Consider the following 27426-nt stretch of genomic DNA (forward strand, 5'->3'; position numbering starts at 1 on the left):
ATTTTTTACTTTACTTGACATGCTCTGATACTGACGCAGCCAGTGTCAATCGGACTTGCTGTGAATTGTTGACAAAACCACCAAACATAACTCTTTACAAATGATTTAGCCTCTGATCAATATCACACAACACTCACCACAGTAATTTGTCTGTTAAGTTGCTGCTGGTCTACAATATTGTTTACATGAAGTTTCCTATGTTTTGACAGGGTTATAGAAGATGAGTGGTGGTGAAACATGTAGCGTTAAATATGCATATATTTCTGTTGTGGTGTCTTCTGTCAACCATGTATCAGGTCTTTGTGTTGGTACAATTGAGATTTTGCAATGGAGTGCCTGCTTTAGGCAGCGTGAGGCCCGTACGTGTGTTTGTGTTGCTGGTAGACAACTGTGAAGGTTTTATTTCATGTGTGTTGCTGTAAGTCAATCAGGGTCAGTGACTGTGTGACCTTAAGAGGGGCACAAATAAACTGTTTGCATCCAAGATCTCACTTTGTCATTTGACAAGTGGTTGATTCTGATTGTAAACTCAAAACTAAGAGACAACAAAAAAAAACAACCGTAAATAGTTTCATCATCATTATTGTTATTTTACAGTCTACAAAAAGTCATTATGCACATGTTGGATTAAAAAAAAAAGAAGGTTTCCCATGATCATATTTTTCTGTTACCAGAACCAACCCTTTTTGGTCAAGGAGAGGAGAACATAGACTTCTCATCAACACTGACACCAAGCTTTTTTATCTGTATACACAGAACTTCCACTGCACTGTGCACTGTCCTGAAAATTTCTTGAATTTATTTATTTAGCCGTCAGAGAACAGCAGATACAAACTGTACATTTTCACATTTAAAAAAAAAAACAGTGGAACCATGAAGCTCACAGAGCAAGAACCTCTTCACTGTGTGGAGAGCAGACTGACAGATCAAATGTGATGAGACTCCACACACTTTCTGGAAACAATATAAGATCTAATATCCAAAATTCCATGTATACCATTTGCAAAACATCCACATTTGTAAAAACCTTTTCATTTTATCAGTCTAGGACATCAGCTGCACACTGTCACAAAATTCACAACTACATTTAGAGCAAACTTGTCACACCTGCTTTCAAGAAGCTACGATTTAAGACTCGTCTATGGGCTCGGCAGAACACTAGAAAAATAATGGTACAGTTGCAAACTGAAACAGTAACTCAGCTATAAGCAAAAAAGATTATCACTGTTAAAAGCTTCATTTTCACAGATGCAAAAAATGTGTGATCTTCTCATGACTGCACTTTCCTAAGATGAAAGGACTAAGCTTTCCATTAGCCTCACATATATATATGCAGTATCTACATATGACCTACCTACTTCGATATTGTAAAACCCTGTACTGTTTTGACTTTGGTGCACCACCAGTGAACTTGCAAACCATTTTACCTTAATGTTAGTAGTCCTGCATAGAAACCTGCAGTACAATGAAAAACCCACTGCATAATGGACGTAATGTGTGTAACTGGAAATGTGATTAAGTCTAAGCTGTCAAGTAACACAAACTGTTGACATTTGTGTAACTCTTCTGATTAGTAGTTGATTCTTTAAGCTTTGGTAAATGTTTACAGTTCTATGAACCTCAAACCATGTGAATGATATAGAAAAGCACAAAGTTGCAGTATAATGCTTTGCCATTTCATCCATGTCTTTGTTTGTGAACATCATGAGAAGATCACACCTGCACAGAGATACTGTAAAACCCATCTGTGAAGTCAACCACAGCTCTATTAAGACACATAAGTAAGTGGTTTTGGGGAAATGGGCTCAGTCCCCAGTGTGTACGCTTCTGAACAGATTTCTCTGCAGCAGAGTCAAGTGGGGCTTCCTGTACAGCTCCACAGTATATTATTTATTATAGAGAGTAAACTGCTTTGAAAGCTGTGCATGGCACTTTGCACAAGGGCAGCAACCTGAGCCGAGGGTCAGTACGACTGCAGTTACACAGTCATTCCTCTGTGTCTTAAACAAACAGCCTATTTATTTTTTTTAATAACGAGCTTGTGCCAAGATGACCAAGTTGATTTCATTCATTTTAGAGCTGCTGTTTTATTACTATAATACTTCAAAACAATATTTTTCCCAGGATGTCAACTGTAAACTGAACTCTCACAATAGCAACCATTCAATCTCAGTGGCTTAAGACATATTTTTTTGTAAATTAAAGGACATTTCGGGCTCCTCCCACAAGGCTCTCCTAAAACTTTTGCTCTGTGTGTGTTTGCAGTAAGATATATTTGAGAATCTGTGTCCTTAGAGTCTGGGGTAACGTGACATTTCCAAACTTTCCAAACAGATCATACTACCATGATCGTAATTATGAAGAGCATCTGGTGTGACCTTACAGAAATCACGAGGGCGGGCTAGACAAAAAGTCACATGCTTAACAGTGGAGGAGTTTTTTTCCACCTTGATTCAACTGACAAAGATGCACTTAGGTCCTGTTTTATCCCACAGTCATCGCCTCTTCCGGCTCTGCTTGATTTCAGCCTGTCTGGTTCCGTTGCTGTCCATACCATCCACCTTTAGGTGAGCTTTGCTGTAGTGGTTGATCAGCGCTCCAGGGACGAGAGCCATGAAAGCGATGGCCAGGAGCTGAGCCAGCGTCCCCCAGGAGAAGATGTCGTCCAGAGAGGAGATCTCTGAGAGGATGGAGCCCGTTCGCACACAGATGAAGTTGTAGGGAATTAAACCTGGAGGAGAGAGCAGCTGCTGAGTGATCGTGTGCTTGAGGATCTGTGCGTGTGTGTGTGTGTTTTGTGTGTGTGTAGTCTCACCTATGAACACAGAGAAGAAGAAAATAGGCATAGGGATGTTCAGGACGGGACAGGTGATGTTAAGAAACCAGTTAGGAGTCATAGGGAAAAAACGAAGGAAAAGCAGGAAGAAAAATAAACTGCTACGGTTTTCCTCCACCTGACAGAGGGAGGAAAGACAGGGGGAAACATAATGAGAGAAAAGAGGAGAGAGATGGTGAAAAACATGAAAAATGGTAAGCTGGAAATGGAAAAAGTTAAGCAGGTAAGTGTTAGCTATTCAATGTGACTGCTACAGACTGAGAATGAGCTGTGGGATGTGGGAACTACACACAGTTACAGTAGTTTTCTGTTTGCTCATTTAATCTTTGGGTAAAACTCACCTGCCACCTCCAGTGTTTTTAACAGTTTCTTATGCCTTCACGATGAATACTGCTACTGTAAAGTTACTCCACAGTCTGTTGTGAGCAGGCAGCCTTACCTTCCTCTGCAGCAGGGCCACCTTCTCGGGGAAGAGCAGAACCACGTACTGCTTCCCAAACGCAGAGGAGAGCAGGAAGCAGAATGTGGAGCCTGAAGTGGTGAGCAGGCAGGCCAGCAGCAGACCCTCCCAGGGCCCGAATATCGCACCGGCTAACATGTTCTGAAGGTGGGAGAGATGGGAGGATAAATACTTTGCTTATCTGTGTGAAACAAGCGTCAGCATCTAAAAACAAACACATAGAGCAGATCAATGCACGAGAATCACAAAAGGCAAATCTCACATTCTCTCACTCATCTGAAATCAGATGGAAAAAACTTATATTTCATTAAATATTTTCTTAATAACAAATAACAAGCAGGTGACCAGTTAAGACAAAGATGTTTAAAGTGTGTTGTTTTTAGACAATGACTTCACTGACACGTTTTGTCCAAATCGTGTTTGTGCGTCTCACCAGAAAGGAGGAGCCAGGGATGGCAAAGGACTGTTTGTAAAGGTAGGCGCTGCAGTACAGCAGCAGAACGAAGCCGTAATGTTCTCTTTTGTAAAACTTGAGCATCTCTGCGAGGTCCCGCAGCTCATCCAGGTCTGATGGGAACTTCAGCCTGGACCAAAACAAACACAAGAAGACACAAGTCCACCATTAATCCACGCTTACACATGAGTCTGTGAAGACTAATGCGAGCTTCCCCTGAAGTTAATGACTTCCTACATTTCCCAGAATCCCTTTCCTTCCAGCCCACCCAACACTGAAGTTTTGAGGCAGACACATTTTTCAAGAGTTTTAAAAAAATCTGTTAACATATCATTCCGTAATATTTGGATTAAATCTACACAGGTGATTTAATCATAAGGATGACCTTAGATGGTTTTAATTGTAAATAATCAATAAATGATTCGCTGAAAAACAAGCTACATGTCACAGAACCCTCTGATCTTACTACTGTGGACAGCTTTTAAACTCAAACTAAATCCATTCCCCTTTATTTACTGCAGTGCTGCAGCTCTGCAAAGGTCAGCGGGCAATGCCTGAAAGCAAATCAAGATAATCTATCATAACCAGACACTTAATTCAACTGAACCATCACTTTAATAAAGAGACTCAAGATTCAAAGAACAAGAACATGACTGCAAGATTATTATTATTATTATTAACACTTCAGATCTTATTAGAAAGTAGAGTCAGCTGTCATGCGTCTGTGTGCAAAGGCAAGTGGGAGGGTAACAGGATATATTTGATTGAGCGACAGAAATAGCATCACTGGAAAGAAGGAAGACACTCGTCACCACACACACACACACACACACACACTCTTAAAAAAATCCCCCCTTGAAACTCAAGATGCCGGCTTGGTCTACCACCTGCTCTGACATTCAGCATTCTTTGCTCCTACTGGTCAGCGGACAAACACTCTGTTCTCCCATTGGTCAGCAGGTTGATGACGTGTCAGTGGTCAGACACAGAAAACTGCATGAATGTATGTACAGTATTTAAGGAGGGAAATGTGTCATCGTGAGCACTTTTAATTTTACTTGCATGCACTGTAGGCCTATAGAGAAACATGCTGTCTCTGCACATGAGTTTCCACAGGGTAGACCAAGTAATGCAGACTCCTCTCAGAGACAAATCACTTCACAGGCTCGTAATCAAGAGGTGACGTGAAGTGGGGTCATATTATGTTGAATGTCAGTCAGCAGTGTTCGTTATCTTTAAAACAGGTCAGCGTTTTTAAAACAATTAGATCAGAAACAAACCATTAGTTCAAAAACCATCAAAAATAGTATTAATTAAAGTCTCTGATTCTCTTGTTTTGTCCCATCAACAGTCAAATTAACGTTAATTAACATTGATATAACAGAGAAAAGCAGCAGCATCACATTTGAGAGGCCAGAACCTTTAAAGGTTTGTGGTTTTACTTAGTAAATGACTGAAACCATTTATAAAATAGGAACAATCTCACCTCGAGTTTCCAACCTCCCACACTCACAGGACATCATTTCTGTTTTACCTTTTACATCTATATATGTAATTATTTAAACTAAATATCCAACCTACTTGTCTAAAGTGAAAATGATGATGCCCCCAAAACTTTAAAATATTTTTTCTAAACTTTAAAATCTCCCCTGAAATGTTGTCTGCCATTGACACCCTGTATATTTAAGATCATATATATAAAACCTTTTGTTTTTTAAAGTGGCGAGCAGGCAGGCCAGCGTCCGCCAGCATGTTCTGGTTTTACAATTTCATTTTAGCTGTTAAAAATGTGAGCTGTCTGTGTGTTTTAGTTTGGTGTTCTCAGCCACATCACCCAGTCATATGCATGACTGAGCTAACTGCATGACAACAACTGGCATTTCATTGGATGAACTTTAGTTAAATGACTTGATTAGTAACTGTATAATATTAGTAATATCACACACACACACACAAATATCACAGGTTTGGCCTAAGAGCATCTTGGTCGGTGTTATTCAATCATCCTTAGACAACCTCACACTTTACTGTCTGTCACATTGCAACATACCAGCAACAACACTCACACACACACACATGCTGCAGTAACACACACAGAAACACACAAATATATAAAAGGACTTGGGTACACAAAAGCAGAAAACAAGCTAAAAATGGTGCTGTAAAGAAATGGTGTAAAAAAAAAAAAAAAATCAATTGCTTCATCCATTGCCTTTACTCATTTTCATCCTAAGAGCTTTTCCCACAATGCACTGGGCATGATGAAAGTAAACACTGTTGATGGGTCACTAGACCAGTAGTTTCCAGTCAGATTCTCCAAATACATACAAGGTGATCACAGGGACCATATGAAGAACATACAAAGTGGGTGGGGGCATGGCTGTGGGAAATGTAGTTTCTAAGCCACCTCATCTTCATGTTAGATAATGCAGGGGAAAACCCACAGCAACTCTGGAGAGCAAGACATCTTACACAGAAATGGCTGCTGGGAGTTCACAGGGTCAACATCAGGGTCACTGCATTACAGCTGCAACTAATGATTATTTTCTTTATCGATTAATTAATTTAACTGTCGTATTTTCAGTTAAACGGTTTTTATTAAAATTTGTCATGAAAAAGATGAAAAATGTCAAACCCAAGTTACACAGTGTCTTGTTTTGGTGAATATATTCTATGATGTATGGTGAAGTAAAGCATCAGTTCTTCACGTTTGAGAAGCTGCACCAACAAACTGGTTAACTGACTAATGGCTGCAGCTGCATTATCCAGAAACCTAAAAATGTCCAATATGAATGAATAATGACCTATGAAAACATGAAAGAGTATTTTATCTCATTTCTGAGGCCTTTATGTCAGTGAGGCATGTTACCTGTACAGGTAGTAACAACACTATTAACTTTATGAGCATTCAGCTCCTTTTCTTCCCAGAATCATTTTGCATGTAACAGGTGACAACAAGACATAAAAAAGAATAAACCTTTATATGTAGAATAAACTTTTATATGTAGAATTGACCTTTTTATGTAGAATAAACCTTTATATAACATATATAATCAGATCATAACCAAACTATATTTGATGTGTTAAATTCCCAGAAAACAACGTAAATAAATTCTAGTTACAATATTTAGTTTTTCTAAGAGATTATCTGAAATTCTTAAAGTTGCATTGTTTCTTTCCAGTGTCCTCACCTGTACTCCTGGACTCCCGCGTCCTCCCCCTCGGCCTCAGGCAGCTTCGGTCCCGGGGGAAGGTGCGTGGACAGCAGGTAGAGGTAGACGGTGGCGGCCGCCACAATGGCAGCCAGTCCCGCTAAGGAGCGCATGTTGCTCCCCGCTGAAGCCCCCTGTCCACCGGCTAACTCCGCTGACCGCTCGGGCTGAGTTTAAGAGGAGGGGGAGACCTCCGGGGAAATAAAGCCGACGTGTTGTGGTTCAGTTGGACGGCACCGGGGAATGGGGTGTATCGCACCGACAAGCAGGCTACAAATGACGGATGACATTCTGGCTGGGGTTCGGCACCCGGATCACATGGCAGCGCACCGCAGACCAACAACTTTCTTAAGGCTGAGGTGACACACACCGTTGACATGTGCGCAACACTATCACACAGCAGCTGCAGCTCCTGGCTTTTCATGCGCTCCCTGCTCTTTTCTTCACATAAACATTTCAGATGAGTTTGGGACATTCAGACGCGCAGGTGGTTGAACACAAGTTGAGCTGAATCCAGGAGAGTTAGTTTCATCCAAACATGCACTGACACAAACAGACCACCGGAGGGAGACGCGTTAAAGGCCTTGGGCAGCTCAGAGGCGTCTCAGGCAACTTACTGGTCAGGATCATCATGAAGAGTCAATCAAAATCAGTCACTGGGTTAATCATACGTTTGTAAAAACATACAAAAAAAAAAACAGCATATTCAAACATTGGTGTGATTTATTATGTGACGTAGGTGAGATGAAAAACTAAGTCACTTGGACTGTGTTTCTGAAAAGAATCTTTTTATAGCAGGGGATAAAAGTCTGATACGATCTTCAGCACAGCTGCAGTTTTTTTGATGTCCAGGGCTCTTTAAAACTATAAATAATAATTTCATGACATTTTGCTGGCTGATAATGAAGAGATATGACAAACTAACATAACCTGTAAACTAAAAGTAATAAGCTAATTCCAATATTATTTCAATATGTAAGTCCAAAAAGGTATTTCCTTTTTCAATTTTAAAACCTGTCACCCTGTTTCCCCCTCACACACGAATATAAAATCTAATCAACACAAGGATTTGTATTTAATTAGTCTTTATTTATTTAACATGTTCTGGGTACAAGTTTCTTCACATGAGGTTTTCGGAGCAGTTTCTTTTCCTGTTATTCGCCATCATGTTTTCCTGCAGGAAGGAAGGAAATTAAGAATATTTGGTTAAAATAATTGAAAAAGTTAATAACAAAACATGAAAACACTCACGAAAAGATTGTTGTAAAGGTTTCTACTCTGAATTCTGGACCATACATGTGTTTTTATGTTAAGTAAAAATATCTATAGTATGGATTTGAGGATCTTTATCTAAAACAACTATGATGTAAAATATTTTCCCTTTCAATTTAAAATCCCAATACATTTATTTAAATTGTATTGAATTACACACAAAAAATAAAAAATATAGAAGGACATGAAAGTAAAGTCCAAAATACAAAAGAGGCAGCTGGAGCTTTGGGTGAAATGATTCTCATTAGTCTTAATTTATTGTATATGAGATTATCACCATCCAGAATAAGTTATGTCCCTGTCAAAATCATCTGTCCACAGCAGCAAACGCACTCAAACTATTTATGGAAGCATCTGCTCTGTTTTAAGGTAATGGAGAGAGAAAGTGGAAAGTGTAAAATCAGTGATCAGAGTTACGCAGACAAAGGTTGACCTTCCAAATTAATGCCGATTTTGTTGTGTCTTGTTCCTGGCTCAGACCCACCGCCATTCAAAATCTCTGACAGGGCCACATCCTCTGGAATAACTACAGGATTGGAGCAAATTCACAAAGATTTGGTCAGTGCTACTCAAACGTTTCCTAATATGTGAGTAAGCTGCACACATGCATGGCGTACCTGCACAGTCTTCAGGCAAACAAGTGGTTGCCATTGTAAGCCCAATGACAAGAACAAAGAGCAGGATCACACACTGAACTTTCATTTCCTACAAGAGAACAGCCAAACCTCTGTCTTTCATTCACGTTACTAATTATTGTCAGTAAAAGCTGTACAGAGATTTTAAATAACAACTTACCTCTGCTGTTAAACTCAGGAGCAGTAGTTTCTGTTTGTGACGTCTCTGTTTTGACTCTGACTTACAGTATGTACCAGACTGACAGGCGTTCGGCTGGGTGTGTCTGTGTCTAAAGTATCTTAACAATCCAGCCTGTTCGGTTTAACAGGAAATAGAATCCAAAAGTAAATCACCTCCTAGTGGTATTTAAAAACACAGAGCTGCTGATGTTATGTTTTGTTATGTTGTATTAATTATGGTAAAGATACAAAACCTCATCAGGTGAAAACTGTGGGAATATGTGTTTTATACACAGTCCAGGTTTAAGGTCGATGAACTAATGATTTTATAAAAGTCATCACCTTTTATATTTGGTTTGAAATCAGTCTGAAATCCAGATGTTCAATAATTTAGATACATCAGCAGAGTTATTAACATACTTTGATATCCAAATGAATGACGTCTGTTCTCTAGATGCAAAGTGTGTTTAAAAACAGCTGTTCAGATTCATATAAGAGCTCAGATTTATTCACGCTTCTCTACACAATAAGGTAATTAACAAAATCTCTAATACAGGACATGGAGAAACAACATTAGTCGCAGTTCATAATATATACATGACGTTTGATGTCTTGAGAGATGAAGAAAGAAAGGAGGACACAGAGGAGCGATACACTTGTAAGACATTTACATAACATTTACTCATGGAGAATGTGACACAATAGTGCTGTCCTAGCTGAAAACGGTGACGGTACATAAACAAATGTACCGCAAGGATCTAGTGCTTTTTTCTAGTTGGAAAGGTTTATGCTCCAGTAGGTGTTTTTAAATGGACAAAACTATAAGTTCATCTTAGAATATCTTTATCTTTATGTCACGCCTTTAAATTTACTTCTGTCTCTATTATTAATAGTTGAGTGAAAAAGGTGCATGGATTAGTTCTGTGGCGCCCTCTGCTGGGTGATGGTAAAACTAACAAAAATAATTAGTAAGGTCAGATTTATGAAAACTTTGTTCCGGACTGGGATGTGCTTTCTTCTGATGGAGATCTCCAACAAACATGCACAACGTCTAGATACATTAAAACATAAATTCACATAATTTTAATGAATGCTGGCTAATAATATTGTATGATATCATTAAGATTACCTGTAAAAGTTTCACAATCAACATCCCTTTAAAAAAAAAAACAAATCTTTGTTGGATATTTTATAGTTTAACTGGCTCAAAAAGTTTTAAAAATGTTTTAGTTTCTAGAAAATGTATTCTCAGTTAATAATGTGATGTGTCTAAAATAGGGTGGGTGCAGTCTGTAAAGAGTTTTATCTTTTTTCCTAGTACTTAAAGTCCTTAAAAAACTAAATGTTAACAGTAAAGTTCCTCCAAAATAAGACAGAGACAGAAGCAGTTCCTCTGTCTTATTTTGAAATATATCAAATGTTTTAGAAATCAGTCGATCATCTGGTTAATTAGAATTAAAAATACCTCAGTCTATTTTTATGACATTTGTTGTCTGTTTCCTCTTGTGGAGATGTGATTATTTCGTAGGACTGGTTTATGCAATGTTATAACATTTGAATGGAATCTATGTATATATGTGTGTCTTGTGTAAATTTACAGCACAAATTAAAGATTTGCCAGTTAAATCCTACATGATTAATAAAAATACTATTTACATTTGTTTTTACAACCCATCAACACTGGCAGAATTAAATTATTAAAGTGCCTAACTAGCCTGGGGCTCAGCTAAATTTACTTTGAATTGAATCAGTTCTAAAACGTTAAAAGATGAGTGGTGCATTGGTGCACATGAAATAACGTCTGTGCTTGTTTTAAAAAGGTTGAACTGAAAACGGCAAATGGATGTTAATCAAAGTGAAATCAAAGTTGATGTTGGAATTGTCTAACTTGTGTCAATAACTTTAAAAAATGCTCGAAGAACAAACTAAAGGTTGTGATTTGTACATTTAGGTCAAGAGCTTCAGTCAAGATGTTTAATTGTTTCCCTGTCATCGCATCTTATTCATCAGGGATTCAGTTAGTAAGGAGTAAGCCAATAACTTATGACTTTACCAAACACTTACCGCTTCGAAGCACTGGATTACTTACATCGACATTATTATATTATGGCTACAGTGTTCAAGCTAACAGTCTGGGGGCTTTTAGGCACATCTTTTAACATAAAGACAACATCACACGAGGACCAGAAACAGTCTGGACAAATGATTCTAAAATCTAAACAACATTTGGTTGTTATTAAAGCTCAGTCTCAAACGACTACCTGCTTCAACAACAACTGGTGATGTTTGTCTACAGGTCTTAGTGTCTCCAGGATAACCTGGGTCTTCCCTCCACAGTAATATTCAGACATGACTATCCTGCCTCTGTCTTTGTCAGGTGGTGGTAAACAACATAAAATACTGAGAGCTTTGAGCAGATGCAGCAGGTTCTTTGTTATGTTATAGCTGAAGATGACTGACTGCCTGTCTCTTCACTATTTCTTGTATCAAAACGTTCGTTTTAGTTTAGTTAACTGTTTTGATAATAAACTAAAGATTTCTCTTTATTTCTCTTTATTCTCTGGCTCCATCTTCTCAGTTGTGTGAAAATAATCTTAAATCTTTGGGTTTTGGCTCATGAGCAGAGAAAGTCGTTGCTTTGGGCAATTAACATTTCTGACTATGGAAAAAAATCAAATATGTCTGTGTCACATATTAGCACATGGCAGTATATAATTTATATATAATTCTCATCTGGCAGTGGCTGAAGTGAGTAGAGGAACAATAACATCTGTTTCTTTAATTAGCAACCTGATGACTTAAGCTTTGCACTTACACAGATGTGCTGGGTGGAAAAACGTCTGTGATGGTTCAAACTAAGTGTTTCATGAAAGCAGAGAGACTAAGGCAAAGACAGAAGCCTCCATTTCTCCACGAACTGTGGGTTACAGTCTACAGTGTTGTGTGTAAGTTCTCTGTTGCATCAACCCAGCCTCGTGAGGAGGAGGGCTCCGAGCTACATGTTGCTGCTCAGGTCCAGTTACAGCATTGATATTAAACCAGAGCCCTTGGTAGAAAGAGTTATGACAGTTTGTACAACTTGAACCCCCTCTGTGGTGAGGACAGACTTATGTTGCAAATATTTTAATGGCGTCTTCTCAAGGGGACGGGGGGTTAACTCGTAATTCATTGTGCCCGTCCAGGTAGTTTCCTAATTAGTTTGGATTTTAAGGTCACAGTCGTTTCTTCTAACAACTACTTTCCCACCACACTGAAGTACCACTGAATAGCACACTACTACTACTACTACTACCACCACCATATGTTGTACTGTATACAACACCAGAGCTAAATATACTTCTTCCAAAACTACATTAAAATATACTGATAGTTGAAGATCATACAAAAAGAAGGGAGAGGGGGACTCTGTGTGCTTGTATATACTTTAAACTACACTACTTAAACCCACATTGATATTGTACACACGAAATCTCTCTCCTACACACAAAAGCAGCTTTCTGTCATCATATAATTGAATGTTCAGCCTAAATGCCAAATACGACTCTTTGATCAGTCTTAATTAAAGGAAGAGATTAAGAGTCAAAACGTGGCAAAAGCTGAAGAAGGCAGTGGAGCAGAGTCTTTGTCTTAGGAAGCATCTTAGGGATGACAAAGCTTTTGTGAGAGAAGTTGTCCTTCCAGAAACTTTACAGTACAACACAATCAGAGCTGAGTTTTTATTTTCCAGACAGACTATAGGTTGAAAACTAGATTTCTGGCTGCATGTCAGTCCACCGAGATGCTGACGTCAGGAAATTTAGAGCCTTCTTATGTGTTAGCAGCCGTGTGGAAGATGTGGAAATGTCATTAGTGTCATTGTTTGGTGTCACAGCTGCTCCACACAAGTGTTGTTGCAGCTAGGGACAACCAACTGCAGAGGTGAAAGCAACGAATCAATTGTCCTACAAGATCCGATTTGCCCCTGATTGTCTGGAGTTGCCATCATCCCCCCTCTCTGATTGGTGTTTATAAAGGTCACATGGCATGAGAGGGAGGGGCTGTCCATGCTCGGCCAACACTGACTCATAAGGCGGTGCCGCCTCCAGAGGGAAGGAGATGGATGCAATGTGTTGATGCTGCGGCTCCTGCAGTCCCAGCGGGTAGTGGGAGGGGGGGAACCATGCAGCGCTGGCTGAGGTCTCTCCACAGTATGGAGATGGATCCAGACTGGTATAGCTGGGCTGCTCCTCCTGCTCTGCCCCTCTCTGGCAGGGGTCCAATAGCGAGTAAGGAGGCGGGTCATCTGTAGGGATGTAGATCTGAGTTGAACCAGGCCCTACACACTCGTCGTAACTATGGAGAAAAAAACAAAATTAAACAATTCCTCTCCGTACTGATGGCTGAAGCTCCTGGACGTTAAAGAATCAAATGGCGCATACTGTATTACACTCTGCAACCAAAAGGCATTGTAATAATGTCAGCATTACAATGTGTGCAGAGAAAATCCCTTCCAGCAAAGTTCATATCATATATAATTTTCACCTATATGTGTTAAACTCTCTACACTGCACTGCTGCATCTGCCGTCATCATGTCAGTGGGAAGGGAAACAATGACTAAAACAAAACAAATGAGATTAATCTAATCTTTATGCAGTATAATACAGAATCAAACTTTTAAAATATGTTTTTGTCACAGTCTCCATTGATGTTTTGTGTTCCATTGTAATTGTTCTGCCTTGATTCACTCCTGCAGCAGCCCCAGAGATCAGCTTTTGTAGCAGAGCGAGGAGAGAGAATAGAATCAAACTAAATGGAAAACAGAATTATGAAATAGAAGGGAGCGTATGTGTGTGTGTGTGTGTGTGTGTGTGTGTAGTAAATGATGATGGACACATAGGAAGCAGTATATCCGTGTAACTCAATCAGCACAGTGCTTGACTATATCACTCTGTCCTGCTTGTGTGTGTGTGTGTGATCAGATGATGTTTGGCCTCTTCTTCCAACATTTATTCTTATTCTTACTATTTTCTATTTCCTTCACTGCCCTTTGTGTGTGTGTGTGTGTGTGTGTGTGTGTGTGTGCCTACAGCTATTTTGAAGCCCAGTGAGAGTTTGAATGTGTCAGTGGTTTCTTGTTAAAAGTGTGTGTTTGTGTATGACAGGGAGGGACAGCTGTTTTAGACTTGATATGAGTATGAGGGTCATCAGAAGGACCTAATGTTCACTGCAGCCACTGTTTGTTATCACACACACACACAATTTGACTTAGATTCTTTTTCTGGAGACTCACCCTAAACTTAACCCTACCCACTACCTTTAACCTTAAAGTTGTCAGTCTAATTTGCAGTGATTTATATGGTCGGACCACTATTGTGACATTATGCATTCCCTAGGTCCTAAATCTAACCTTAACTGTCTCCCTGTAAAAAATGACTCTGAGTAATTATGACATGAACAAATGAGGCAGTTAGTTGACGTAGTATATAGAGCAACAAAGGACACATGATTTGTTCACAAAGTGACATAAAGACACTAAAGGGAAGTGAAATGGAGCTTGTCCTTTGAGATAATGGCCTTTGTTAAAGTCATCGCTATACATTATTTTAACCATTAATTTTAATTTGTTAAAAACTAAAAAAATAAAAAAACATCCATACAAAATGACAAGGCAAGTATTTCGTAATAAAAACCTCATCACTGGTTCACAGAACCGCCCTGTTCTCATTCCAGTATAAAGTGTGATCGAGCCAGCAGGGATATGGAGACACCGAACGCTACTGCTAATTGAAGTGAAACCTAATGGGCCCCACCTGGAGATTTACTTCAGTGTCCTCTGTTCTCGAGTGTTTATACTGTGAACTCCTGGTTTTAAATTCAGTACAGTATTTCTACATCGGTAAGAATTAAACTACATTGTCATCTAATCATTTGCATTTAAACTGTGTTGACTCTTTGTATGAAACACCTTGTTAAATATGATAATAGCAGCCTTTTTGAATTTCACATAGAGTCTTCCCCCTGACACCCTCACACACATGCACAGACACAAACCAAAAGACTGGGGACACCTATGGGGTTTTACTTTTTTGTTTTTTTCTTAGCTAATTATTTTGTGTTGCTTTGGGAACATCGACCTCAGACGTCTATGCCAATGAGCTGTGTTGAGGTGAAAATTGAGGACAGGAGAAAGTGTGTACTCGGCAAGACAGAGGTGTTGTAACACACTGTAAATCCCAGGGTCTTTTGTCTCTCAGGAGTTCTAAGCTGCTCCGCTCCCCCGAGGCCTTCTACTGTATGTGTCTGTGTCGCTGCAAAAACCTCACACTAGATAATGAATGTGGTGTTTTACACTTGTGTGTGTGTGTGTGTGTGTGTTAGCTAGGTGTGGCAGAGTGAAAATAATTCGTCCCCTCTGAGACACTTGGTGGGAGTGACTCTACTGCCTCTGTTAATCTGACTGTCTATGTTTTTGTCTGCAGCCTGATTCCTGTTTGAGATCCAGGCACATCCATGAAATAAAAACTAGTAATTAGTTAGTGAGTTAAGGATGTTATTACTCGGAGTAATAACAAGCCTTAGTAGCAGCATTTGTTAAATGACTATTGAATAAACTAACAGAGATTTGTCACGGTAGAGAAGAAACTCAGAAACAGACCCAGGTCAGTAGAAAAGGAGGACCTCTGGCACAGATCCACAAACTGGTTATGACGCTCTGCAGAACTGGACACTGGACAACTCTAGCTACAGCATAGCACATATGGTCCTCTGTGTGTGAGTGTGAAAGTGTGTGTGTGTTGTAACGTGTGTGTAAAGCCAGCATGTACCTGTATCTTTACCACTGTGACAGGCACATGCCTGTGGAGTAAAGGAACCATATAGATGCTGCTTTCACTGGTGTGTGTGTGTGTGTGTGTGTGTGTGTGTGTGTGTGTGAACTGTTCTCCTCATGCTGAAGCTGATTTGATTCCTCAGCATAAATCAGCTCAGAAAAATCTGTCTTTTTGGTTGTGACCACATGACAGGAAGTAGACGGCACAGACTGGCGTTGCTCGTCTGCTTCAATTATTGAACTTAGATCACTGTTCTCATTTTATCTGTCTTTTACATTTCTTTAAATCCTGGTTCTCCAAAGCTTCCACTGCTGTGAGAAATCCTTAATATCAAAGCAACAGTCAGCAGCAGTTTATAGACATAGCTAATCAAACTGGAACCATTTCCTATTGTAACAGAAGATGATACAGTAAAATGAACTGTTATATTCCAGTTTTATATGAATCTAATAATCTTTCAATAATTAATAGGGTTTTTTTGTGTAATATGAAAAACTGAACACCACTGAATCTCAAGAGCTGCCTTTTTTCATTGCAGTTTTCAGATCGGTGTTTGAAGATTTGAAGGAATGATTTCAGATAAATCCTATCTGTTGTGGTTCACAGCAGCAGGCGGCAACATTGTTGGTGACTCCTCCACAAAAAGGAGGCGCATTTAGGATTTAATAGAGACCAAAACAGCATAAAAATCAGTAAATATTTCACTCACGGTCACCAGGAGCCAGATAACGAGACTCGAAACAAATGCTAATTTTGCTCCGTATCACATGTTCACCATAATTTTATAGCGTGATAATATATCAAAGTAGTTTTTACAGCTTGATGTGCTGCTCCTACGTTGGTGGAAAATCAATGAATGCCGCTTTAAATGAGCTCAGTCATTGAAATTGGCAAGAACGTCACCAGTGACAGTGCTGGTCATCAGCATTAGAGATGACAAACCAACTGTCAACACGAAACCCTGTGCAACAGTTTTGTTCTGCTTGCTCCCTCCTTTTCCCATGTATCATAAATCAGATGGGTAGGGGTGTGCGTGTGTGTGTGTGTGTGTGTGTGTGTGTGTGTGTGTGTGTGTGTGTGTGTGTGTGTGTGCGCGCGCCAAATCTTCCCCAGCTTCTCCCTGAGAGGAAGCAGAAGCTTTCAGTCGCCACAGGTGAGCTGCTGAGCCGTAAGTGATAGTTTTCCTGGGAGAGGGAGAGTGTGTGTCTGTGTTGTTTATGAGTGTGTGTGTGTGTGTGTGTGTGTGTGTGTGTGTGTGTGTGTGTGTGTGCTTGTGTCGGAAGTGTAACGTTCACAGTCTCAGTAGGTGAGCTGTTGATCAGAGTTCTCTGAGTTTCCTTCAACCATCTGTGGCCCACACACACACACACACACACAAACCCTGCAGGATCATCACATGACTGCAACTACCTCCTTGCTGACAGGTTGCCAGTGTTATGGTAAACAAAATGTGTGATTTATATGTATGCAAGTCTGTATATATGTGTGTGTGTGTGTGTGTGTGTGTGTGTCGGCTGCTCTCCCATCACCTGGGCCAGAAAGTCCAGTTCTCACACAGACTATTCAGAAAACTCTGGTTCCCTGCCAGAGCACTGACGCAGCTCACTAGCTCCCCTTTCTCTTCCTCTACTCTCCTTTTCTGTTCCTCTATTTCCATGTCGTGTTGCTGGATGGCTGTTTACTGCTTCCTGAGACTCTCTCATGTTGTCACTGTTTAAGCTGAAGCAGAACAAACAACGTGTACTGTGTCTGCCCTGTCCTGCTCTATGGCATATTCAAGCTTTTTCATACACTCTGAACGGATCCATCAGAATCTGTTGGCAGCTGTAACATCGTCCAGGTTATAGGCTGTGAAGTATGAAGAGTCACTTTAACACTATGAGTAACATAAACTCAATGTTAGATGAATTCATCAACTACAACACAGTGTTTTGTCTTTTACAATCATTCTAAATTGCTAAATTTGCACATCTGACTAAATACAACTTCTTATCTGAGGCTCATTGTCAAAGATTTTCATAACATACTGGAGAAAGTAACATCTTAGAAACTGTCATTACAAAACCTACTGTCTTGTTAGATTACTCAGTAGATTCATTTGTTCCTTTGCAGATGAACTGAGGATCATAATACAATAAACTTTTCAAGGAGACAAATACGTTCCTACGATCTGCCGAGCCTTTACAACGTTGATGCTGAAACTCCTTAAATCTAAATGTGGCAGCTGGATGTGAAGCTTCAGATCCAGCAATTTGGAAAATGTGTTTCTAAGGCAGAGAAAGGTGAAGTGTGGAGTACACACACACACACACGCACACACACACACGCACACACACACACACACACACACTGCAGGGGAGTGGATGTATGTGAATTATTAAAGTTGCCAATTACACCAGCTGACATTTAGATCAAAAACACCATGACATTGGCCTTTAGCATGCTCTTTCTTTCTCTTATTCCCTCTCTCTCTCTCTCACACACACACACACACACACACACACACACACACACATATCCATACAAAGGGCACCAGCAATTGCAGTGGTCCCTTAAAAAAATGAGTTACCACAGAATATGGGTCACACCCAGTGGTCAGAGAACTGTGGGAGTCACCAGCAGTTAGATTTTTTTATTTGACATTTGACATAATTGGTAAAAGGAGAAATTAATTCTTATTAGATCAGTAGATTGATAACACTTTCATGTTCAGCTATTTTGGTTTAAAAAAAAAAACACGACTTAAAAAGGACTGTTATGTACAATATTTATTATATAAGCATAAAAGTGGTATCATTTCTCTTATATATGTCGATCCTTTCATCGACTTTCCTTTCAGCTCAATATCATCTTTGATTCACACAAGCTCTTACCGTGGAGGTGAGTCGGGGTACAGGCTGTTGACCTGTGATAGAGTCTCTCTGTATGAGTCAAAGTCTAAACCAGGAGGAAAGTCTTCTATGCAGGTAGACCTCAGTTCTCCTAGTGAACCTCCGTATGAAAAACCGTCTGGTCCTGCACAGACAGACAGAGACATGAAGCTCAGGTCCTGTTTGAATTCAGATTTTATCATCTGGGGACGACCAGTGACACTGTGATGGCCTGCTATTTTTATATTTTGCACGTCTTTCATGTGTATATGTAATTTGTCCTGTTTTCAGAGCAAACATCACTTCAGCTGCTGCATCGTGCAGTAAGGCTGGTACAAAGAGGCAGAACTTCAAAGGATGATGATACGAATCTTAGTGCATTGAAATATTTATATTCTCTTGAGAAACTGAAAACCTGATAAACACGTTGAAAGAAAGAGTGGGTGCAGTAAATTTCATGATGAGCAACAGAAATGTGTAGCAGCATTTTATGTGAAGACGTTTCTCACTCAAACTTAATCAGAAACTAACACAGGCCTTAACAAGTGTGTAGACTTAATCATGTTACTACATGTTACTATAGATGTCTGAACAGTGGACAATAGTCCTACTGCAGCTCTGATGAGTGAGGCATCATGTAGCATGTTTTATATGCTAACTAATCACTTATTCATTCATTCATTGGTGAGTTGGGCATTCAGTTATTTGAAACGCTTCCACGTGGGACCTGTCAGAAAGCGAAGCGGGCAGACTGACCGTAACTAGCTCGGAGGTGTGGGTTTCGGAGTCGACTGTCTTTACGCAGGCTGCCGATGATGATGGTGATGCAGGAGAGGAAGAGGACCAGACCTATAACAATCCCCGCCACCACCAGCGGAGACACCAGGAGAGAGGCCTCCCCTCCCGACTCCCTCTCACTCCGGCAGTCTGGGTACTCCCCATGGCTCTGGTTGGAGCTCACTGCAGGGAGACAGGGCACAGTGAAGGAGGTCATGTTTTTGTTTCCTTATCTACCTGTCTGTCCATCAAATGTCAGGCATTTTGTCAGCAGTGTTATATAACTCTACACATATCGTCCTCCCTCCTTATTCTTCTTCTCCTCTTGTTTTCTTTCCAGCTCTCTCTCCCTGTGGACTTATTCCATACTTATTCCATTTCAGCATGTGACAGATCATTAGAGCTAGAGCCTACACAGACACACACAAACTGCCTCTCTCGCAGTCATCATCATCATTCAATTACAGAACAACGTTGTTCCTCTCCGTTTCTGTTTAGTGTCTCATCTGTCTGTTTGCTGTGCCTGTTTGTCTAACTCTATATCTGTCCTAGTGCCAGTCACTGTGAACCAGACTCCAATCACGGCACAGCTGAAAGGGGAGAGAAGACCAGACTCCTGCTCAGTCTTCTTCTTTCTTTTGCTGTTCGATTTGCTTTGTTCATACTGCAACCAAAAGGAGATGCGCCTATGATGACAAATATGACAAAATCCACGGAGGGAAGAGGTAAAGTTAGTTGGATGAGACAAAAAATAAGACTTTAATACAGCAGATCACTTTTCACTCAGTTTTCCCTGATGATTTCTTTTAACCACGAGTGCAGCTGTTTCCTGGCTTAACTATGTGTTAATTAATATCACCATGATGACCTTAACAAATGTGGATTATCACCCAAAATACAATGTTTTCCTAGCCTTAACTTAAATGTGCTGTTCTCTTTAGCATCTACTAACAACATGTCATGTAATTTGGCTTGTTGGCTCTAATGGCTTTAAATATGAGTAGCATATAAGCAGTGATGTGATCATGAATGCCTGCAGTGTGAATAAGGCTGTAGAGGAAAAGTGCAGAGAAGCAACATTATTCTTTTTATTTATTCATGTATCATGTTTGCTATAGAAACTGCCTGTTTTCCTGTAATGTAAGAATGTGATGTGTGTTCACAGACAGACCAGTGTAATAGGAAGGACTGCAGCAACCATAGGACCAACGGGTCGGTTTAGCCGTGAGCTGACTCAGGAGGAGGCTGCAGCAACGTTTCTTGTTGCTTTTTTCTCTCTTTCTGTCACTGTGCTGAATATAAAGCAGGAGAAACAATCAAAACCTCTAACAGATTAACACTCACAAAATCATTTTCATTTCAGTCTCTGTGCTTCTCTGTTGCTTATTTCTTGTCTCTTTTCCCCCTGAACGTCTGTGTCTGTAATTCTGTTGTCTACTATAATTTGGTTTCACACAGTTTCCCAAGAAGAGGAAACTGTTCTCTCACCCCAGACGATTCCCAGCAGAGTTCTCTCCTATTCTGTAACCTCTCCTCTCACACACTTTGTCTCCTCTTTCTTCCTTTGCAAACATGATTTTCTCTTCTTTTCTTATAATCTCCACTTTCTTTCATTCTCTCTAGAGAGAATTTGCCAGGATATCTATAGACATATAGTTTAAACATGATAGAAACTTTGCTGTCACACAGCACATTTTAGGCAAAAGCTTATTGTTTATTTTGACGAATTATGCTAACGTTTTTAGAACAACAACAAAATCAATACAACAAAGAAGCAGTATCACAAGATTTGTATGCTGGCATGTACTATACTATATACTACAGTATATTTCGCCTGCTCCCCAAAACTGGGTAATATACTGTAACACCCACAGCTGTTTCTAAGATTTAGTGCTTTTGTAAAACAATCTGTTCATCTCTTATCTACGATACTTTGAAATATCATAGATATTACAGCAGGTGTCCTACAATGACATAATGAATTATTTTACCATTTTCTTGTATCTTTCCTTTACTGTTGTGCCACATTTTGTAATGCGACTAAACGTTTTGTGATAGTCTATTTTAATTTTCAGTTAGAAATGTATGAAAAAATAGATTTAAAAATTTTACTGTAGTCCATGAATTAGATTCTAAAGCAATGATAATAGAAAAAAATGTATATTTAGATAGATGAACAGGTTAATCCTATCAAACTGAATTTCTCTCTGCTTCGCTTGTCAAGCTACTGATTTATGTCAAGTTACTTTTGCTTCCACAGCAGCAAGAAAATGTTTCATCACTGACAGTAAATTGTGATTGGTACACCACTAATGTAAACTCTGTATGTCTGTATGTCAAATGTGCCTCATACACCCTGTAGGTGCTGAAAGGTTTTTAGAACGTGGTTAATGTGCCAAAAGCTTTAAAGCTGCCTCATCTCTCACCATGTGATAGTAAAATAACATCTCACTTCTCACAAACAAAAAGCTGTTTTGCCTCTTGCATGGGGCTGCATGATTTCAGTGTCCTATAAGGCCACTGGAAGAGGTCTTTTGTTCCCCCCACTTCAGTGTGATTTAAGGCAGAGGGGAACCATTTAAAAGATACATAGTGGAGTGGCTGTGCAGGGAGACGGCAACCACACAGTAATGTGGGCAGGATGAAAAAAGAGAGAGTGAGGGGAAGATTGTAACAAATGGTGAGAGTGTTATATTTCAAAACCCTGAGGGAACTGGACCCAGCTGCAGAGGGAAGGCAGAGAAAGCGGAGAGAAATTTCTCTTGCATGATATATGCCTATATATGTGTGTGTGTGTGTGTGTGTGTGTCACTGAGTAGTAAGAGTCTCTGTGTGTATAAATATTCCCCTTACACGCCCATCTGATGAAATAAATCCATGTAAATCAACAACAGGAAACAGGTAAACAAGAAACCAATAAATCTCGAGACATCCGACATTCAAAAATGTCGTAAATCTTCTGTGTCACTTTGCCTCAGTGAAATTGTCAACATTCATTATGTAACAAAGCCAAACATCTGAAGTTAGAAGATGCCATATATTATAGAAAACAATCTTCAATGCACATTTTCAATCCTGGTGCGCCTGGAAAAATAAAATAGAATAGAAGTATAGCTGGGAGGAGACAACAAGCCAGTGGCCACAGAAACACATTAGAAAAGTATATTCTTCACTGAAAACTAACTTCAGAGGGAAAATACTATTTCTAGAGAGAAACGAGGATTTTAGTTCATTTGGAGCAGGCACTCCTCCTACACTAAATACTAGAGCGTGATAGAAAGAGCTCAGACGTGATCCTGGGGGTGACACCAGCCCTAAGTCGAGTGTTGAGCTGAGGTTTATTTATTTTGCTCTCAAGTGTTACACCTTGACTTCCTCCCTGAGAGCAGCTCTCACCTGGGAGAAATATCTTTCTAGTTTCTTCTGAAAAATTAAAATCACTCAACTGCACAACATGAGATATCAAACCTTTTAGAAAGTTTGTTCGAAGCTTATTTACCTGGTGAACTGAGACATACAGCCTTGTTAGTTTTAATATTGCACCATAAAGATGCTGCTTTGTGAATATTATCTGCTTCCGGTTAGGTAAAGGGTGAAGGTCAAGGGTGACGCTTCCTCGCTGCTGATTGGCTGGCAGCAGCAGGTATAGGCGCGTGTGAGCGCACCTTGTCGTCTTACTGTATTTTGGAGCGGGGGGTGCGTTGACGCCAGGAGGAGAATTTGGAGCACTGAGCCGGACTCGTGAAGAGGTTACGGGAACTTTGAGGTTGTAAGTCTCGGTCCTTTTAACTTTGAACCGCGAGGTTTTCAGAGTTTGGGTCGTTTGTGTCTAGTTTCTCACGGGCCGGAGCGTCCGGTACTGGAGAGATCCAGCTGACAGCGCACTGAGGACGGGAACAGGCTCCATTGGACGTCAGGCAGTTTTCATCGCAGGACGAGGAGCAGTTTTTGCCCGGTGAGACTAACTAAGGTCAGTGACCCAGAGACCTTCACTGGTCTTCGTCATGTTACCCAACACGCAATACTCGAGCAGGCCTGCAACCATTTTGATTCACTTTAATTTCCGTCTTTTTGTTAATGTCGTGTGACTTTAACTTTAGTTTGGCTGATTTCTTCTCTCACGTTGAGCCAAAGCAGTTACTGTGTTTGTGTTTTTTAGACTTGCTTTGTATTCTGGTCACTGGAAATAACTTAGTGCTGCAGATAATCAGGTGTTTGGCCAATTTGAAGTTTAAGACTTTCTTTCTTTCTGGAGTATATTGATGTAATATAAAATGATATAGGCCTACTTTTATACACCTTTGACTGTTTATGCCAACTTTGTTTCCTCGCGTTAGACACTGTGTTATCCTACGCCAGGATAATACTGAAAGCAAACAGAGATGATGGTTCCTGAAGTAAACTCAGCCTGACTCAGAGTATATGTTGTTTTGAAAGCAGCTTTTTGACTAATACATGTCTCAGGCTTCTCACAAACATTAACACTGGGAGAAAGTATCATAATATTGTTTGTTTGATGTTTTGACTGCAGGAAGAAAGAGATTATTGTGTTTTAAATTTTATAATGTATCCCTGTAGATATTTGTGGGAGGGGGGTGTGTTACATTTTTGGACACAGTGCTGTTGGCAGGCTGCATGCAGCATTCTTCTTTGGAGAAGGACAAACAGTGTCAAAATGTAGGCTAACTGAAGCAGAGGTATGTGAAAGGCATTTAAGGTCATGGACCTAAGCTTATAGAACAGTTCAGGAGAACCAGGGAATAGAACTGCACTTATTTCTGGGTGGCACAAGCCATAAAGGTTAAGAGCCTGTGCACTTTGTGCATTAGCTGCATACATTATACAGAAGCATCAAGCAGCCACTCGGGTTTGATTTGACAGCTTGTCTTTTAGAAATGTTGACATCAGTATGAAATGAACCACAGCACTGGCTGACTGTAGGATGTTGGATAAGGAAGAACAACTAACTGTATTAAAGGACTATACAACCTTTTTCCAAAGCATACTACAGTATATGTACTTTTTTTCAGTGCAGTGGCTTTTTTGGACTTGGAGCGATGTGCGTTTAGTTCCCTGGGTTTCATTTTGCCCTGACTGCCTGATGATGATTCAAGACTGAGTCATAAAAACACACTTGGGTTGGTATTTGTCGCGGTACATGTGACACAGCGATGATGCTACAGTACATACAAGGCAGGAATGTCTCAGAAACCTTCAGCTGTCATTTCATCCTTTCATCCCTCCATCTTTCCTTCTCTTTACATTCCCTCAGGCTGCACTTTAGTAGTGAAGAACCATTCAGAGCAACCCAACAAACCACTCCAGACCTTTCTCTTTTGATAGCTGACAGCTGGACACACACACACACACACACACCCACACACACACACACCCACACACCCACACACCAATCCTGAGGGTTTAGCTTTTTCTTCAAGGTTAGGACACCAAGTTTGTTATCTGCATAGTATGAACTAACATTTTATGAAACTATAAACTACTGTATGAGCAAAAAAATAAAGGATAATGGAAAATTTACTAAAGATTCAAGTAAATCAGATTATTAATATATAATTCATTATATGCCACAGGAGATAAAACTGTTCAGTTGTGATAAACTGTATAAGCGACAGTAGATGCATTTTATTGGTGACTGTAAATATAAAAATGATTCCCTGGATTGATCGACTTGGTGCGGTTGTATCTGCTCATTCCCTGTTACCTCTCTCACAGTTGAACACGGGTTTCCAGCTTCGTCATGTGGATACAGTCCAGTACATGTATTATCTTCTGTAAAACCAGTAAGCTGTGGGGAGACTGGGGGGAACATGTGTCATGGTTATTCTGTAACATTACAGGTTATTTACTGTTCAAGGCTACGACTCTTATGAAACATGGGTCAGATATGTTTAGTCAGATGTTCTCTAAGACCCCAGTGAGGCCTGGATGTTGTACAGCATTGTTTGCTGTTTGCTGTTTAATGCTTTCAGTTTCATAAACAGACTAATTGTTTTGTGTTGTGTCTTTCCAGCCAACATAGATTGCATACTAAAAGGAATTTTACAGACACGTATCGTAAATTAACGTGTCTGACTATAAATTAGGCTTAAGGGAGTAGTTTGAAATTCACAACCCTAGTTAAAGTTAATCTTCACACACAGTTGGCCATAATACGACATAGAGCATTTAGTCCATTAAAACATCAATACTCCTTGGTTGATGTATTTTAATTTAAAACAAACTGAGGCAGCAAGTGTTTAAGGGGCTGAGTTGGCTCTGATGATCTTCACTGACCTGCAATAACATTTCAGTTCTCGTTCACAGTCTTAGCATTTGCTGTAAGCATTTGCACTGAATGTGTTTTTCTCATGTGAGCCCAAGGAAAAGTTGTTGTTGCCAAAGTAACAACTTATCAAAAAACAATAACTTTACATTTTGTAATCTCCTGGTATTTTCTTCAGTAACAAAGTAAACACAGCAGCTGTCGTGAATCTAAAAGGCTGAAACTCTAACAGTGTGTTTAAGCACGGTCCTGTCCTAAGACACTAATTAACTAATGGCCAGCATCTGTCTTATATGACATGGAAGGCTAATTACGCCAGTTGCAGCATCAATGCAGTTAGACGGGGATGCTCATTAGGATGCATTAAGATCATTCAATCAGCCTAAGTGATATTGAAAACATCTCCACCACAGCAAAGAGTCGTACTAGTCAAAGAGTCAGAAGTGACACATCAGATACTCGTATTTGGTTTCATTCAGTATTGTTCTTCATTGGATCCGTTTCATCTCTAGTGTCTCAATCTTGTTTTGACTTATGATTCACACCTTGTTTCCTTTTATCGTTTTACAATTTGATGTTTTTTATCATGATGCCTGATTGAAGTGCGCTGCTATTGGTTGACTTTTTGATCTACTTTGTCTCACGTGCTAAATATTTAAATGAATCAGCTGGAAGCTTAACAAGATGAGGCTCTCCTGAGTGTGTCGAAGAGAGTTGCATGTTTTTAGAGTAGAGTGTGTTCAGCATCAGCAGGAGTAGGATGACCTCAAGCCTCTCCAGCTCTTGGGATGCCAGAGATATTCCACTGCTGCTTTTCTGACACGTGAGCACTCTCAACTCTAAAAATATCCCTTTCAGAAAGACTCAAGTAAAACATGACTGTTTCTATTGAATATGCAGGAGCAAGGGAAACATATAAGTACAGGCAGAGAAGCACTGTTGCATAATCCTGGACTGGTTTGCACTAAATTGAAGAGAATAACTTCAGACGTTCAGTACTTTATTCCAATGGACTAAATACTGCAATTGTGCAAGGTTGTGCTAATTACAACATTAAGATGTTTTAGTACATCAAGGTAGAGGTATTGTATTGTATTGTATCTGCACTGGGTTTTCTAATACACACACTGCTATTTTACTGCAAAAAGAGGATTAAAAACTAGCTAAAATTAAGAACATTACATGTGTAAAGGGTCTTTATTTGTGGAGTGTGTTGTTGTGGCGGGGACATAAAGTGACAGATGTTTTCTCCTCACTTGTGCAATACGCCAGAAAAGCCCGAACCTTCGTACAGCCTGAAGAAATGACAACAGGAGGCTCAGGGAGAGAGAGAGAACACGTCCCTCACGTGTACATCCTCCTGGCTTTCTTCTCTCAGCCTTTCATTGCTATCTTGATGTTCCTCTTCCTCCTCTCTGTCTCTCTTGCTCTCTGTTGTTGTATTGAACAGTTGCCAAGAGGAGCTAGGACACTGGCCATTAAACAATCATGTTTCATTACCACTGGAGCAGCGAGAGTAGGAGGAGATGTAGGAGGGAAAAGAGCAGGCACTGAACTCAATCCCTCATACCAGTGCAGCTGAACTATCCTCTTCTTTTTAAAGAGTAACTTAACTGCACAGTAAGAGGCAGTGTTCGGTTGCTGTCGCTGAAAGTTTG

The 27426-nt window shown here is 39.9% G+C and overlaps 2 protein-coding genes and 1 long non-coding RNA gene across 3 annotated transcripts in view; all 3 read right to left on the reverse strand.

The window, feature by feature from the left end:
* Positions 1-566: 566 nt before the first annotated feature.
* Positions 567-7111, reverse strand: LOC113131688 (transmembrane protein 41A-B-like). The gene is made up of 5 exons (XM_026309239.2): positions 6942-7111; positions 3730-3880; positions 3276-3437; positions 2816-2954; positions 567-2731 (listed from the first exon to the last, which is right to left on the reverse strand). The coding sequence occupies exons 1-5, from the start codon at positions 7073-7075 to the stop codon at positions 2496-2498; spliced, it is 822 nt and encodes a 273-aa protein (XP_026165024.1). The 5' UTR covers positions 7076-7111; the 3' UTR covers positions 567-2495.
* Positions 7112-8030: 919 nt separating this feature from the next.
* LOC117152725 (uncharacterized) lies at positions 8031-9131 on the reverse strand. Its single transcript, XR_004463225.1, has 4 exons — positions 9030-9131; positions 8852-8939; positions 8668-8760; positions 8031-8136 (listed from the first exon to the last, which is right to left on the reverse strand). It is a non-coding gene; the product is annotated as an uncharacterized LOC117152725 (long non-coding RNA).
* Positions 9132-9809: 678 nt separating this feature from the next.
* bean1 (brain expressed, associated with NEDD4, 1) overlaps positions 9810-27426 on the reverse strand; it is a 31707-nt gene continuing 14090 nt past the window's right edge. Inside the window, exons 3-5 of the mRNA XM_033325561.1 lie at positions 19465-19668; positions 18712-18853; positions 9810-13360 (exon numbers count right to left, since the gene is read on the reverse strand). Of these exons, the coding sequence (XP_033181452.1) occupies positions 12970-13360; positions 18712-18853; positions 19465-19668 (737 nt within the window). The 3' untranslated portion in view covers positions 9810-12969. The remainder of the gene's footprint in view (positions 13361-18711; positions 18854-19464; positions 19669-27426) is intronic.

The sequence above is a fragment of the Mastacembelus armatus genome, chromosome 15 (assembly GCF_900324485.2).
Source record: "Mastacembelus armatus chromosome 15, fMasArm1.2, whole genome shotgun sequence".
Lineage (NCBI taxonomy): Eukaryota > Metazoa > Chordata > Actinopteri > Synbranchiformes > Mastacembelidae > Mastacembelus > Mastacembelus armatus.

Coding starts and splice junctions, on each gene's coding strand:
- LOC113131688 (XM_026309239.2), bottom strand. CDS start 7,075: ATGCGCTCCTTAGCGGGACTGGCTGCCATTGTGGCGGCCGCCACCGTC. Junction 3,881..6,941: donor GCGGGAGTCCAGGAGTACAG/GTGAGGACACTG, acceptor GTTTTGGTCCAG/GCTGAAGTTCCCATCAGACC. Junction 2,955..3,275: donor TGGCCCTGCTGCAGAGGAAG/GTAAGGCTGCCT, acceptor TCCCTCTGTCAG/GTGGAGGAAAACCGTAGCAG.